The sequence below is a fragment of the Megascapheus bottae genome, chromosome 10, assembly GCF_031878675.1.
Source record: "Megascapheus bottae isolate mThoBot1 chromosome 10, mThoBot2.hap1, whole genome shotgun sequence".
Taxonomy (NCBI): domain Eukaryota; kingdom Metazoa; phylum Chordata; class Mammalia; order Rodentia; family Geomyidae; genus Megascapheus; species Megascapheus bottae.
The window spans coordinates 31,653,390-31,668,146 of record NC_143518.1 but is presented as its reverse complement, the minus strand read 5'-3'; the positions used below and the strand labels follow the sequence as shown (position 1 = coordinate 31,668,146).

The window sequence follows — 14,757 nt, the reverse complement described above, 5'->3', positions numbered from 1 at the left end:
AGAGCAGCAGGAATGAGCCAGAGTGAGGGAGGCACTATATCTTATCAGAATGTTTACCAAAGGATTCCTTCTCCCGATGGACTACGGACAGCGCCAAACTCAGGCATTTCGCTGCCCCTTTTTAGTGGGAAGGTAGAACCCAGCCTTTACCAGGGTGCCATCATACTTAAGAGAGGTGTCGGGCCAGGAGTTTGGCCTAGTGGTTAAAGTGCTTGCCTAGCATGCATGAAGACCCGGGTTCGATTCCTCAGTACCACATACATAGAAAAAAAAAGCCAGAAGTGGTGCTGTGGCTCAAGTGGTAGAGCTCTAGCCTTGAGAAAGTCCAAGGACAGTGCTCAGGCCCTGAGCTCAAGCCCAGGGCTGGCAAAAAAAAAAAAAAAGGAGAGGTGTCCAGTGGTCCAACAACAGTCACCAAAGAGTAATGATCACAGAACCATGCAACTCTGAGACTAATGACCTTTGCCAACTGCTTAGCTGAGTCCCAAACCACAATTTGATGGTCACATGGTGGGGCTATTATTATGTGCATCCAAAAGGTTCCCCTTCCCCCAAGTAAGAAAATTGAGAACACACTAGCAGATCCCAAGACTAGCTGGGGTTAAATAAGTGGTAGTTGATAAGATGCAGTTTAAGTAATGGTAAATGCTTGTGTGTAAGAGTCACATTATTAAATAGCGTTCCACAGGAAGAAGGGGAGTTAGAGAAGGCAGAATGCAATAGGCATGAATGTGAAGTCCAATACAGTAACTGGTCCATTTTTCTTATATGGACAGAGTTTATATGGAGGTCAAATAGACGCATTCCAATCCATAATGGCCAAACACCTATCAGGACTCATCTGTTAAATGACAACACACAAATCTAAATAGTGTGGAGGGATCCTGGTGGCCTAGAGAGTCAGTAGAGCCAGACATACTTGCTGTTATCCAAAAATAGGCTCCCCAAAACTGGAATCTTGAAAGACTGAAAGAGACTTCCACATGACTTCAGTTACAGGACTAGGAAAAGCACAGTCTAGTTTATATTTTTAGTTGTTACGACATTACAGTGTGATAATGGGAAATCTCACAATGGTTTCCATTAAATTCTAGCTTATCTGTGCATGCCAGGTGACAAGCTCTCCAGATGATTTGGTGGACTTATTCACTGAGAAGAACAGCACAAGGGGAGATTTTCAAAATCTTTTTTTAACTACGTAGATGAGGGAATACTAGTGAGAAGACCAAGTTATTCCCACAAGGTAGCACAGAGACAGAGGTTTGGTTTTACTCCTTATGTAATATCTTCATTAATACTTCAGTATTTCTGCTGCATTCCAATAGCATCTGCTGTCTAATGCCAAAAGAAACTTAATCCTTTTCCTAAGTCTCATTTTATTTATTTTCAGTAGTGTGAAAACAAACATGTAGCAAGATTACAGTGTTTACACCTCCTTTTTAGCCGCTATTGCTCTAATCCTCCTGCTAATTAATGCCAGGGCCATGGTGATTTTATTAATTTCATCTTGGTTAAAAATATAGAGATGGATCACTGTGCTTTACTAAATAACAATCTGACATTTGGAAAATGCTTGCAAGATGGTTGACTAGGTTTCATTTAAGACATAACAAAGAGATAGAGCACTGCAATCAGCAGCGACCAGAGATAACATGACTAATTTTAATTGTGATAAATTCACTAAATGCCTGTGTCATGCCAGTCAGAGACTAAAGAGAAAATGTAAAACCTAAGGATCCCCAGGACAGATGGAAAAAATACCACTGGAAGGGGCAAAGGGGGACCTTTTCTCTGTCCCTTAAGAGATCTGTTCCAGAACCTTTACTACAAAATCACCAACTTCCCCAAACCAAGTCTGCAAAAGTTGCCAGCAACCACACTGTTCTAATGTCACCAATTAACTTCAGAAAAAACACATCATGTGTTAGCAAGTTAGAGTTCCAGGCATGATAGGTCCAAGACACCCCTCACACAAAGAAACCTTTCACACAAGGAGTAGGAGCAGCTTTCCTCACCCTCTTTATCTCACCCTGGAGTGGGTTGTCTCAGAACCCTCTCTGAAGATCCAAGCCAGAATCCAAAACTGTAGATTCCCCAAGAGTTTTTTTTTTAATAATGAAAAGCAAAAGTCAGTAAAATGCAATTAAGATTTTATAGCTTAGGCAGAAATAATTTTAAAACCTTTCTCCTATAGCTATGATGGCACTGTTTCTTCCATAATTTATGTCCCAGTATTGTACAACTGTACTTTGATTAGATGTTGGTTATTTTGAACTTGATAACATCCAACAATGCCATTTTATTAATACACATTTACACTAAGATGCTTTGAAATTCCTGGTCCTGTGATGAACATTTTAAAGACTTATTGATTCTAAGTCTAAGTACGATAGCCCAAATAATTTCCCTGGATGATGATGATGGGGATGGGGATGATGATGACCACGACGACGATAACGATCACGACAACTGGCTAATGATTTAATAAACAAAACTGTGCTCCTTAGAGAAATAGTACCTGTTCATTATCCTCAAAAACTTTCTCATAACTCCAAAAGTGATCATGAAAACACATCTCTGAAATTAGTCTTTCCATTAATGTGAAAGTTATTAGAAAAGAAAAAATGAAACTAAAAAGCAAGATAAATGACAGACTACCCAGAAAGTTCTTGTCACTGAAATCAGAATATCAAAAGCTATTTCCTAGTCAATTGGAAAACACAAATACAAAACACAAGTACCAGGATTGCCCAGAACCTAAAACCAGACTGGGTGAGTAACTTCAAAATATCTTCCAATTAAGTAAAGACCAAAAGAACCCTATAGCCTTGCTCGATTTTTAAGGCAATGTTCTTATATAGTACTCTAATTACCAAAATGCTACTAGCATCAACTCCTTCTATCTATTTCAAAAACTACTAGATTCCAAGAAAGTCATGTCCAAGGTTAAATACAAATAAAAAGAGAACACACCTCTGAGCAGGAAATGTTTTCAGTCACCCTTGAAAATTAAAACAGAAAAAGTAAGTAAATAAGTTCGCCTGGGTAAACATAGCCACTAACTCTTAGACTGCTCATTTTAGACTAGGCCCCCTGCAATTTAATGCAGATATCAATTTATTGCCTAGCTGCGTTTGATTTTTATATTCCTTAAATTTTATTGTGCCAGGATGGGAGCCAACAAAAGTTAAAGTAAAGGAAAAAAATGTAACAATTGCCTCTAATTTCATCTAAGGGCTCCTTTTATGAGGAACTGCATGCCCAAGTAATGTCACAGTCATAAAACCAAACTAACCCCTCCTACACACACACACACACACACACACACACACACACCACCTCCTACATACACTACCTTGATAAAACGCAGAATTAGTTCATTACTGACCCTAATAGACAGCATTACTTAAGTCGTTTTAGCCTCAAGGCTGCCAATCAGCAGATCAAAAGAAAGACACAAAGAAAACTCTATACGTGTGATCATAACTACTTTCCCCTATTTCAGTCCCTTCCCTTAGAAATCAGTCTGCTCCAAAAAGAAGGGAAGAGTACATCAACTGGCCCTCTAAGGGAAGGATTCCCAAGGCCTGGGATTTGCTGACATGTGGGGAGTTATGATGCTGTGAGAACAGTCCCGATGACAGCAGAACTATCCCACACTGCTCCTAGGGTGTCTAGAACAATCCAAGGGATAATGATAAACTTCATATGTGAGAGAAGAGGGCCCCGGCTGACTCAACGAGCCACCAGGCACATGAAAGAAACAATATAAACTTGATTTAAATGTGGGATTCCTTCCAGAAGGCTTAATTATCTATTGTATTACCACATTCCCGTTATTCAGCAGTCTCCTCTGTCTCTGACTCAGGTCCAACTACAGCAGCATTTGTTTGGAACAAATTCAGGGAAAACTCCAAACGAACCAGATCATAGAGGACTCAGTTAAATCAGAACAAACGTTATATAAATAAAAATCTTCTAGGCTGGAAAATATGTTGGTAGTCTGCTAGCGTTCAGGACCCCTGAAGACAACTGGATCCAATCTATAAAGATCCACACCTCTGGCACCCTAATGTTGTATATTACAGAACAAAGCTTGTTCAACTTCACCAGTGTTACCCTCACATCTAACTAGTTATTTTTATTTGGTGACATCTCCTGAGCTGCAAAAGTGGGCTCCAGCTGCTAATTTCAGAATGTTCATAAATCAGTATTCTAAATCCTGACCTTAGGTGCTTCTTTCTTTCTTGGTGGGGGGGCGGGGGATGAAGAATCAGAAGAAAAAGTATTCCCTGGGGTGTCAAAGTATTAGGGACAATGAGTAAAATATCCTGACATTTCAAATGAATAGCTCTACCCAAGATTAACACAATCATTTCAGATTTTTTTTTTGTAAATTAGAAACCCTTGGTGTTAAAAAGAAAAGACAAACTTGATATCAGACTCAGTGAAAGTGTAACCACTATTGGATAAAATGGTATTTTCACTTTCTAAGTGGCTGCCTGACCCAAAGTACTCACAGCTAATAATTCAAAGACAAAAATCTCCCTGTCAGCTACAAAAGCATGCAAGTTGCTAAAATAAACAGGATAAAGCCAACTTTATGAATGTGTACGACTGTAGCATTGCACTTGGCAATGTATAAACGGCATTTGAACGTCATAACTTTTGAAGAAAAAGTACTGAAGAAAAAGAATATTCTCCTATAAAGTGTTCCACAACGTATCACCATTGTCCTACCATTTCATCTCCTTTCACCTTGTCTGCACCTGAATTTTTAAGGAAACTCAACTCCACAAAAAAAAGGAAAAAAGAAAGAAAAGCCATTTTTACTAATGTAATATAAAGTGCTCTCTAATTCATCAGTACTACTCTCCACCTAGAGTCACAGTCTCAGAATGATAAACAGCTGACTATTCCAAACAATTTCTAATCAAGAGCTAGTCCTGCACTTCAGGTGTGAAAGTTTTCAAGGAATTCTTAATTGTAAAGATTATACAGATGGGAAGTTTTAGACAATAAGCCTCCTGAAGGCAGGCTGGGGAATTTTTCTGACCATTTTTCCCCCACACTTTGTCCAGTGTTTTATATATAAATGATTGTTTAATAAGAAATTGTCCTTGAACCTATATTTTAAATAATCAATTCACTCTCTCTTACAGCAAGCGAGTATCCCATAATGCAATAGCATTTAGAATTTTAGGTATACTAAAAAAAAAAAAAAAAACTCAGCCTTAGCTTAAGAGTATGTTTGTTTGAAATGTGGAACAGAGGAGGAAAGAAAAAGAAAAAGGCAATCGATGAGCTGACAAGTACTGAGAATGCACTAGAAACTAAAGAGCACAAACAAATTGTAAATATTTGCTTCAATAACTATTTTAAAATTAAAACTTCATGGTCCTACCCACACCTCTCTGAACAATATAGTTCACACACACCCTCCTCTGCAAAATCTTCTTGGTTCTGGCCAACAGCTGGCAAGTTGATCCCTGCAATTTTCTCTTTGCAGAAATAGCTTTGTGAGGGGAGAACTGACCCTCACCGGCTAATAAGCCCAAACCCCGCCAAACCTGGAGGGCTGAAATGGAAGGCACATTGTGGTGTTAAGTACTTTACAACAACTGTTTCTTCTCCTCTTGACACAGCCTGACTTCCTTAAAGAAGATTTGACTGGCCAGACAGCTGTGTTGACCCTTAAGCCTTCTTTGATTCCTGATTTTTTTTTTTAACAAACAGAATAGAAATTCACAACCCAAATCCTCTCTTAAGCTCCAATACTTTTGAAATTTGCTAGTGTTGTGCCTGAAGGATGTGGATATTTCAGTAATCTATAAGCAGAAAGATAAAGATTGGATCCACACAATACCAAAATCGAGAGAACAGAAAAGAGGAGGGCAATCAACCAGACGATTTATCTCAATGTAATACTTGAAATTGTGTTGACCAAATCTGCTTAATTTCCTAAAAATCGTTACTTTTTACTCAAACACTTATGACCATAAACAAAAAGCCCAGAACAAAGACAAACATGTTTTCTTTCCAAATGTTAATAATAATGGTCATTTCCTGCACTGGTCAGGATGTTCATTTGTTCATATATTTCTGTATGGATCAACTCATCTAAAACTGAGTATGTATATTCCAGGTTGTGAAAAACAAAATTTATTTTTTAAAGCATCAAAAATGTGTCCTGTTCTCTCTAAGATAAAGGGAGCAGACCAGCAGAGAGTGAGTGTGTGTGTAAGTGTGTGTGTGTGTGTGTGTGTGTGTGAGCGCGTGCGCGTGGGCATGCATGCACACACGCGCATGTTTTCTAAGTCTAATTACTTGGTCTGTTTCTAGAGAGCTTGTCAGCTCAGACAACATGAACTCTAAGTAACGCTGTCATTTCTTAGTATGGTGCTGAGACCTCTCCAATATATCTCCTTTCATTTTGTTTTTAATAACATCATACAAACCACTTTTTATGCACATCAAACCCTTTTTGGATTAGCTTCAAATAGTACTGTCCACTTTATTCACCAATGACCAGTGCAGAATTTTCAGATGCACACACCCACACAGTCAACATAAATACAAGTCTTAATGTACACAGAGCACTTTGCTCCAGTTTCTTTCCCCAAACCCTCTACAGTACTGTGAAGCTAATGCCCCCCATAAGTTAGCCACTGAGAGAAAGCAATTGACTAAAATAAGGAAAACTCACACACATTTATTTAGGAATTACAGAAACCAAAACTCAAAATAAGCCAGTCACTTAAATACTTGCCTCCCAATTCTCAAAACATTCAGGTAGACAGGAGGGGAATCAAATCTGCTGTGTACCAGAAAGCATACTCAAGACTAGAATTAAGTGAGGCTATTTAGAGAGGAAGGGCTTTCAAGTCAGGCCCCTGTTTCTGGCCTCATAACTCCTTCACTGAAGGCTTATCAAAAGCCAAGGATCCTGGGAGGAAAAGGATTATATACACTGTGTGTCATTTCTGAGCAGCAGCACTTCCATTTCCAAGCCCAATCGGTGTCCAGTGTACAGACCCAAGCAGGAAGCATAAACCATAGGCTCCATGCAACCTCACTGCCCAGGCACAAGCACGAGAGCGGTTCAACACACCTGAGTAAGATGGTGCGGGAACCAGAAAAGGCGCATAGGCCAACTGACAGCCCCCAAGACACCCAGTGGATGGGCACCAAGCTTGGAGGGCGTCACAGGTCCACAGAGTATGGCCCCTGGGAATGGCCAGGTTTAGGGAAGATGCCTGGGAAGAGTAAAAACTGGGCAAGAAACTGAGAGAGGAAAAACGTTGCGTGCATTACTGGTTGTGCGCCCAGGCTCTGACGCCGGTCGCCAGGGGGAAGTGCGGAAGACCCATCCCCGGGTGAACTAGGGTTAGTGGGCTTCCGGGTGGGTACGTTTTACGCCTTCCAGAAGAGGAAATGCATGAAGGATGACTAAGTCCCCAGAGTACACTGAGGCCAGTGCGCGCGGGGGAGAGGGAGCGCGCAGGGGAGATGGAGCGCGCCAGCAGCGCGGCCACTTACTTCTCGTAGTCGTATTTGCAGTAGAGTTTTTTGTCCCGGTAGAAGCAGGTGGTCTCCAGGGGTTCCTTGCAGGAAGCACACTGCACACACTGCTCATGCCAGAAGCTGTCGTTGAGCCGAAGGAGAAACCGGTCGGAGATGACCCGCTGACAGCCCTCGCAGACAGACTTGGCGCTCACCGTTCTGCCTGCAGCCGCAACAGACATTCGTGGGTGAGCCGCTGGCGCGGATCAACCCTGCCAAACCCTCTCACGATCGGCTCCACACCCATCGATTTCCAGGGAACCCTTCGCCCCAGGAAGCACCCTACCCCCAGCCATCATTAGCCAAGTTGGCATCTGGGAAGGAAAAATCAAACCAAGTGACAGGAATAAGTGGTGACGTTTTCTAACAGACAGGGACTGTATATGGGGAAATTTAAATTCTAGAGGAGGAGGCAGAAATCACCGGTGGCATTTAGTTATCAAACGTAGTCAAGTGTGAGCGCAAGCGGATTTACATTCTGCAAAATTAAGGTTGAAAATGTGTTTCTGCGTTTATCACGTCCCAGTGAAGCAGCAAAAACGCTGCTTAAAACGAATGAGTGGAACGTTTTAAAACACAAAGAGTAAAAAATGGGTTTGCTTTTTTTCTTTGTTAAAACACAGGGCTATTGTTTTGATTTTTTAGAGATTTTCTCTTCCTAGAAAATTTGGTGGATACCGTCTCACCCCGGGTAAACCCAGTATTGTTTAAACCAATGAGTCCCAAACTATTTTCTTTTGGCTTGAGTGCAAATCGCAGATGGCCTTTCCATAATTAAGAAGTGTCGAAACAGACGGAATTTAACATAGCAGCACAAGGAGAGGCTGGATACTGGATATTCGACTAGGTACTCCTCCAGCCTGAAGCCTAGGTACCTGGGTATCCGGCAGGCACACTGACTAGCGGCGCGCGGAGAAAGACCAAAGACCATTGTCCTCCCCAGACTACAAAACAATCTCAGACCTTTAGAGCCTTTTTTTTTTTTTTTTTTGCCTCTTTAGTTTTGCAGACCAAGGCATCCTTTTTCTAAGGGTGACGCCTGGTTGCCTCCGTTGGCACATTTCATACCTATTTTAGAGGAGCCCTCGATCCCACGATTACAGTCTTGAGCGGTGTCCCAAAGGACAGACGTTTTTCCGTTTCCCTGCGACACTCAGTTTCTCCTGAGTCGCTTTAGGAAACAGAGGCTGGACAGGCTGGATAACGCAGCAGCGAGATGGTTCTCCATTTTAAAAATTCTGTTTATTTTTCTGGGTTTAGCCACTTCCGAGGCCATACCTCGAAGCGTATGAGCGAATGTGGGCTCGGCCCCACACAGGGAAAAACGCGACTCCAGTTGTGGACTTCAGTCGGCACGGGCTAACAGCCTGGGCAGTGAGGGCTCTGGAAGCTGGACCCGAGTCCGGACTTCCTGGGAACCGTGGCTGAAATGCCCTGCACGGAGTGTGTGATTTCGTTCCGTCCAGTGGGTTTGGGGGATGGGGATGGAAATTTTTCTCTGGATTTGGTTACTCCAGTCAAAGCCTCTCATCCCATTCCTCCCATCCGCTGTAGCGGTTTCAAGGGAAGGAACGAGGAGAGGTTTAAAGGACAAAACGAAGCGTTCCTCTTACAAAAAAAAAAAAAAAAGGAAAAGAAAGATGAAAAAAGAAAAAAATTAAAACAGTCGACCTTTTCTTCAAACTTGAAAAGCGCTCAAGCTAAAGTGCCCAAGACTCCTAACACAAAGTATACACGGATACACTGATTTTCTGGAAGACCTGTGCCTGTGTGCTATTCTTGGGGTCTATTGGCTCCAGCGCTCCTCCGCTTGGACGAGAAAGGCCTGGGGTGGAAAGGACCCGGCGGAATCTAGGATCCGGCTTCAGTTAATTAAAGCCTGGGTGAGTGCCCCGCAGGGCCGCCTAATCCCTGCGTTGGGCTGCCCACCCGCCCGGGAAAAAAGAAAAAAAGTCCCTCGGCCTTGCCCAAGACTGGAAAAGGGGGTTAAGAGTTGGTGGGGGCAAGAAACCGCCTAGAACTTGGGCGCTCCGAGCTTCGGGTACTTGCTCTTAGAAGGCCGCAGAGAAACGGGTGGCATTTATGAGCCGTCGATCAGCCTCCGTGATTAAAAAATCCAGCCCTGGGTATTTTTTAATCACTTGCCACTCAAGCGCCGGCGAACATGCTCGCCCGCCCCTCGCGGCTTTGGGGAATTCGATGCCCGGCTTGGGAAGCCTAGAGGGGGGAGGTTTACTGGTTTTGTTTAGACAGGGACGACTCCAGAGGACTGACAGACCCAGACCGACCAGGAGTGGCGTGGACAGAGGGAGGGATGCTAAGTCCCCGGTCGCTGTCAAGGCTTCCAGACCTCCGTGGGCCGCAGTGCGCCCCAGGACGCACGGCCTCACCACTCACCCAGAAGCGAGGAGAACGAGGCTGAGGTTTCGATGGCGCTTTGGAAATTCTCCTCCATCTTCAGGCCGTCCAGCATGTTCGGGCCGAGCCAGGAGGACCTGGAGAGGAGAGGAGAGGATGCGTCTGCCTTGCGTGCCCGGAGGGACTCGGAGTACTCGGGAGGGTGGGGGGGGCGCACTACTTGGGAGGGTGGGGAGAAAGGAAAGTAGCGTCCGGGGTGACCAGAATGAACCAGGCGGGCCAAGAGAAACGCGGGGTGGGAGGGGAGAGACGAGTCACAGCGAACTGCTCCGACTGATCTGATTTCACTTGAAGTCAACGCGTTAAGTACTTAGGCCTCCCTCCCTCCCCCCCCCCCACTGCGTTTCTCCTGCCCCCCACCCCCACCCTGTCTGTCCCCAGGTTTCCCATCCTGAGATCGACTCCTCCCAACCTAGAGTAGTGTGGGCCCTGGGGATTTCTCTTCTGGGACTCAGCTACTGGGTACGACGGCAATTTTTAAAAATAATTTGTTTTAAAAAAGAGGGGTGCCCTTCCTCGTCAGGCTGGGCCCAAGCCCTCCAGGACGTACCCCCGAGTCTCGGGCCACCCCGTGTGGCCGCCCCTCACCTGCCTGGGGCTGGAAAGAGGCAGAGTAGTGAAGTCGAGGAACGCCCCGCCCGCTTCCGTCGTGCTGGCGCGCGGCGCGGCTGGGGGGCGCGCGGGAGTGGGCGTGCGGGGCGCGCGGGGAGGTCCTCGCGCCGGTCGGCCAGTGCCCGGAATGTCTGCAGGAGCGAAGAAGTCGCCTCGGGGAGGAGCCGCGACTGGCCCGGCTCACTCTTGGATGCATTTCAAATCAACTTTCAAAAAAAACACGCCCGCCCGAGCCGGAGCGGGGCAGCCCGCAGCCTTCCTTACCTGATGGGCGAGCCAGCTCCGCGTCGCCCGAGCACAGGGGAGTTGCGGGCTGCCGCGGGAAGCGTCGGCGGAGGAAGGCGTCACCCCCGCGGCTGCAACCCCGGAGCAGACGCCCCCGGTGCCGGCGCGCCGTGGAGAGAGCAGGAGTGAACGCCGGCCCCCCGGTTCTACTCCTCGGCGTGCAGGGGCCGGGCCGGGACGTGGCCTGCTCGGGACGTCCGGCCAGCCCCGCTTTGCTGTGCGGGGAGAGGGGAAAGGCTGGATGCTCCTCCGAGGCTGCCAGGGAAAGACGGAGGCCCAGGGTCCTGGGTGCAAGTCGGCCCTGCTTCTCCGAGGCGGATCCCGCGGTTTCTGACAGGGGCCGCTGGGCTGCGTGCGCCGCAGAGCGAAGGGGGTGGGGTGTGCAGGGCGGGGGACTGGGAGCGCGTCCCGCGGCGGGGCCGCGGTGCCGGGTTTCCCAGTGTGGCTGCTCAGCCCACCTCGTGGCCGCCGCCGGGTGCGCCCTCGGCTGCTGGGACACCCCCGCCCCCCGCCCGGGGCAGGCAAACTTTCCTCCCGTCCGAGTGGAACTGGTACCTTGGGGAGCCGCGCCGGAGCGTTCGCGGAGGTCTGCGCGCCCGCCGCCCCGACCGCGCGCTGCGATGCGGGCTGCAGATGGGGTGGCTCTCTAGCCCAGACTGCCAGCGGACCCTCCGCGCCCGTCCTCACCTGGGCCACGGCAGTAATTATCCAGCCCACCCCACCCCTCGGCCCGCAGCTCCGAGCAGCTCCGAGCGGCTCAGATCTTCTTTAACACTCCCGGGCTCCTGCTCTGTCCCAACTTTCTTTAGGCTCCCAAACCGGTTCACCGTGTCGCAGCGAAGCCAGTTCACTGGTGGGGTGTGCGGCTCTAACTGGACCCACCGCCCCATCTTGAATCGGACTCTCCGGGGAGACTAGGTAGGATCCTATTATCCCTAGACCTTCACTGAGTTTAGGATGAACACGGAGCAGAAATTCAGTTAAGGGGAAGAAGTTTCTGGAGGGTGAAATGCTAATTCCCAATCTCCTCTCACAATGCCAGCTTCGCAGACTCCAAGATCAGGAGCAGGAATGGGGAGGGGGGGGAGTCTAAGAGGACGCTGAATTCCAAGAAGTGCTTGGCCCCAAGTGGTTCAATAAATCGATCAGATACTTCATCTGTGCCAGCTTTGGTTGTACAAGTTAACTCAGTCTTTACAGTTATTGGCTCCCTATTACAAGTGAAGCGTTTCACGCTAAACATCTGAATACTATAAGAAGGCCCAATTCAATGGAATTCTCTGGGGTGGCGGGTCTTCCTACACTGAACTGAATAGAGTCAGAACTGGCAGGCCTGCTGGCCAGGTAAGCTCAGGCAGAGGAGATGCCCTAAAGCAAGGTTTTCTATTACTTTCACTCAGGACAGGACCACGTCTTCATCTTGAAGAAAAAAAGAGCTGGCAGCAAATTGTTCCAATGTGCGTTGGGAGCAATGACCCTCCCTTGCCATTGTAAGTGCTTTCCACCAACAGCCACAAACACGGAGCACAACTTGAGAGAAGCAAGGGGGAAAAGGGCATCGTTTAATGTTCTACATTCAGATACTGTTTTATTCTTTTCATGGTAGTTTCACTTATGTGATTTTGCTTGATCTTTATAACAAATCTATGAGGCAGACAGAACAAATAGTTTCATCCATTGTTCCAGATGAATCTTTGGGACTTAGGACATCTGGGAGATTTTTCTGATGTTGCTCAGGTGGCTAGTGGCATGTGTCAAGGCCTGGCCTTTGTCTTCTCTGCCACCCCCCAGATAGACAGAATGGGAGGGAAAAAAAACAGAAATAAATTACAAATATTTTTAGGATAATGTATAAAATAAAAGTTCAACAAGGAGAAAAAAATGAGCAGAGCAAATGCAAACATAAGGATTTTTTTTTTACCACTCCTAAGGCTTGAATTCTGCACCTGAGCACTGCCGCTGGGTGTTCCTCAAGGCTAGCACTCTACCACTTGAGCCACAGCATCACTTCTGACTTTTTCCTGTGTATGTAGTACCGAGGAATCAAACCCAGAGGTTCATGCATGCTAGGCAAGCACTTTACCACTAGGCCATGTTCCCAGCCCAATAAGGAATATTTTATACAGACAACAGAGTTTTGGTTTCACTAAAGGTCCTGAACATAAGAAATATATTTACCTAACAGGTGTAGGGGTGTGTGTGTGTGTGTGTGCGCGCGCGCGCGCGCGCGCGCGCGCGAGTTCTGAATGATCTGAGACTGAAATTTTCCCAAGTTTTTGTATGTGAAAGGCAGTCTGATTAATGTAGATTACACCAGTTTGTGTTGAGACTGTTTTCCCCCACCAGGCTTGGGAATGTAAGGCTGAGGTCTATGTTTTATAATTCCATGACAAGCCTTAACACCTTAGTGCAAAATCAGGCACAGAGAGGTGATTGACAGTAGCATTCACTTGGCTAACTTGGATGCCTGGACCTCTCAGGAGAGATAGTTAAAAAGGGCTACAGGGCTATTCCCTGCTCCCAGGAATCAAAACCTCCTCTTAACCACATACAACCCATGGTAGCTCAAACTTGTAACCCAGCTATTCAGAAGGTTAAGATCTAAAGCTTGAGGTTCAAAGCCAGCTGGGGCAGGAAAGTCCACAAGACTCTTATATTAAAAAATCAAAAGTGGAAGTATGGCTCAAATGGTAGAATGCTAGTTTTGAGTGCAAAAGCTCAGAGACAGTGCCCAGGCCCTGAGTTCAAGCCCCAGGACCAACACACACACACCCTTACACCTTCCTCTTCTGCTTACAGGGGTTGCTGTACTATTCAGTCTGCAAGGCTCCCTGAGCCTAGGCGTTGTGAAATTCAGCATGCCAGTGGGTAGGGTAGCACCAGCAGATCCTTGTAGTGTGCTAAGCAGCAGCTGGCTAGGTATGCTCTTTGCTGATGGGTCTAAATGATGTATGTAAACCAATAAAGGTACAATATCTGGATTGAAGCTTTTCTCATTTATGGTATATTTGACTTTCCCAAATGTGCTTGGCTTCTCCACTCCTAACGCATGACTGCTTCAATTCAATTATAGCGACTTCAGGGACTTGGATGAACGGTAGAAGGACATCCTGATCACAAACCTTCTGACTTCCCAGTTCAGTTCCAATAGTGCTGTTTGCTGTTTTAATGAGAGAACAAGATACCACAGAGTCACTGTCGGAAGCCTGTATGAAAAATAAGCCATATTCTCCTTCAAAAATATCTTCTTCTGAAAATTGGTGGGAACGAGGTAGACAGGCTTCTGAAAATACATCAGAAAAAAGAGGAAGAAGAAAGTATACTTTCAGAGTTGGAAGTGATTGACAGGCTCACCTGATCCAATGATTTGATTTTATGGTGGGTCAGAATTTGTTTCCATAGGCCAGTCCTTTAGGCAGGCCTGGATTTGTGTGGGGCTAGTCATTCAGAAAGTTAAATCCTGCTTCCAAACACCTTCAGCTGAGGGCAGGGCTACCCTCACTGTCGTCTTGTCCTCTTTCTAATGGAGCCTAGATTCATTTTCTTAGTCTCATAGAAAAACCCCAAGTCCCTTTCTGTGTAAGCTGGAGTTATTGTACAATTAGTATTTGGAGCTACAGTTATCCCTGCTAAGGTATGGACAGCATCTTAAGCACGGGGAATTTTGCAACCTCAAGTAAATTCCAAGACAAACAGGGATTTTGTCTTGGCATAGCAATATGCCCTTTTGTTTTCAGTTTTGTTTTTGGCAGTTGTTACTGTGACAAAATACCTGAGGAAAAATAATGGAAAAGAAGAAAGGTTTGTATAGGCTCACAGTTGTAATAGTTTCTGTTTGTGGTTCCTGGGCCTCTGGTAAGACAGTGTATCATCCTGTGG

General features: G+C 46.0%; 1 protein-coding gene across 1 annotated transcript in view; it reads right to left on the bottom strand.

The window, feature by feature from the left end:
* The window catches only part of Lmx1a (LIM homeobox transcription factor 1 alpha), a 133,525-nt gene extending 123,489 nt beyond the window's left edge, over window positions 1-10,036 (bottom strand). The window contains exons 1-2 of the mRNA XM_090339794.1: window positions 9,961-10,036; window positions 7,540-7,726 (exon numbers count right to left, since the gene is read on the bottom strand). Of these exons, the coding sequence (XP_090195920.1) occupies window positions 7,540-7,726; window positions 9,961-10,036 (263 nt within the window). The remainder of the gene's footprint in view (window positions 1-7,539; window positions 7,727-9,960) is intronic.
* Between the last annotated feature and the right edge of the window lie 4,721 nt (window positions 10,037-14,757).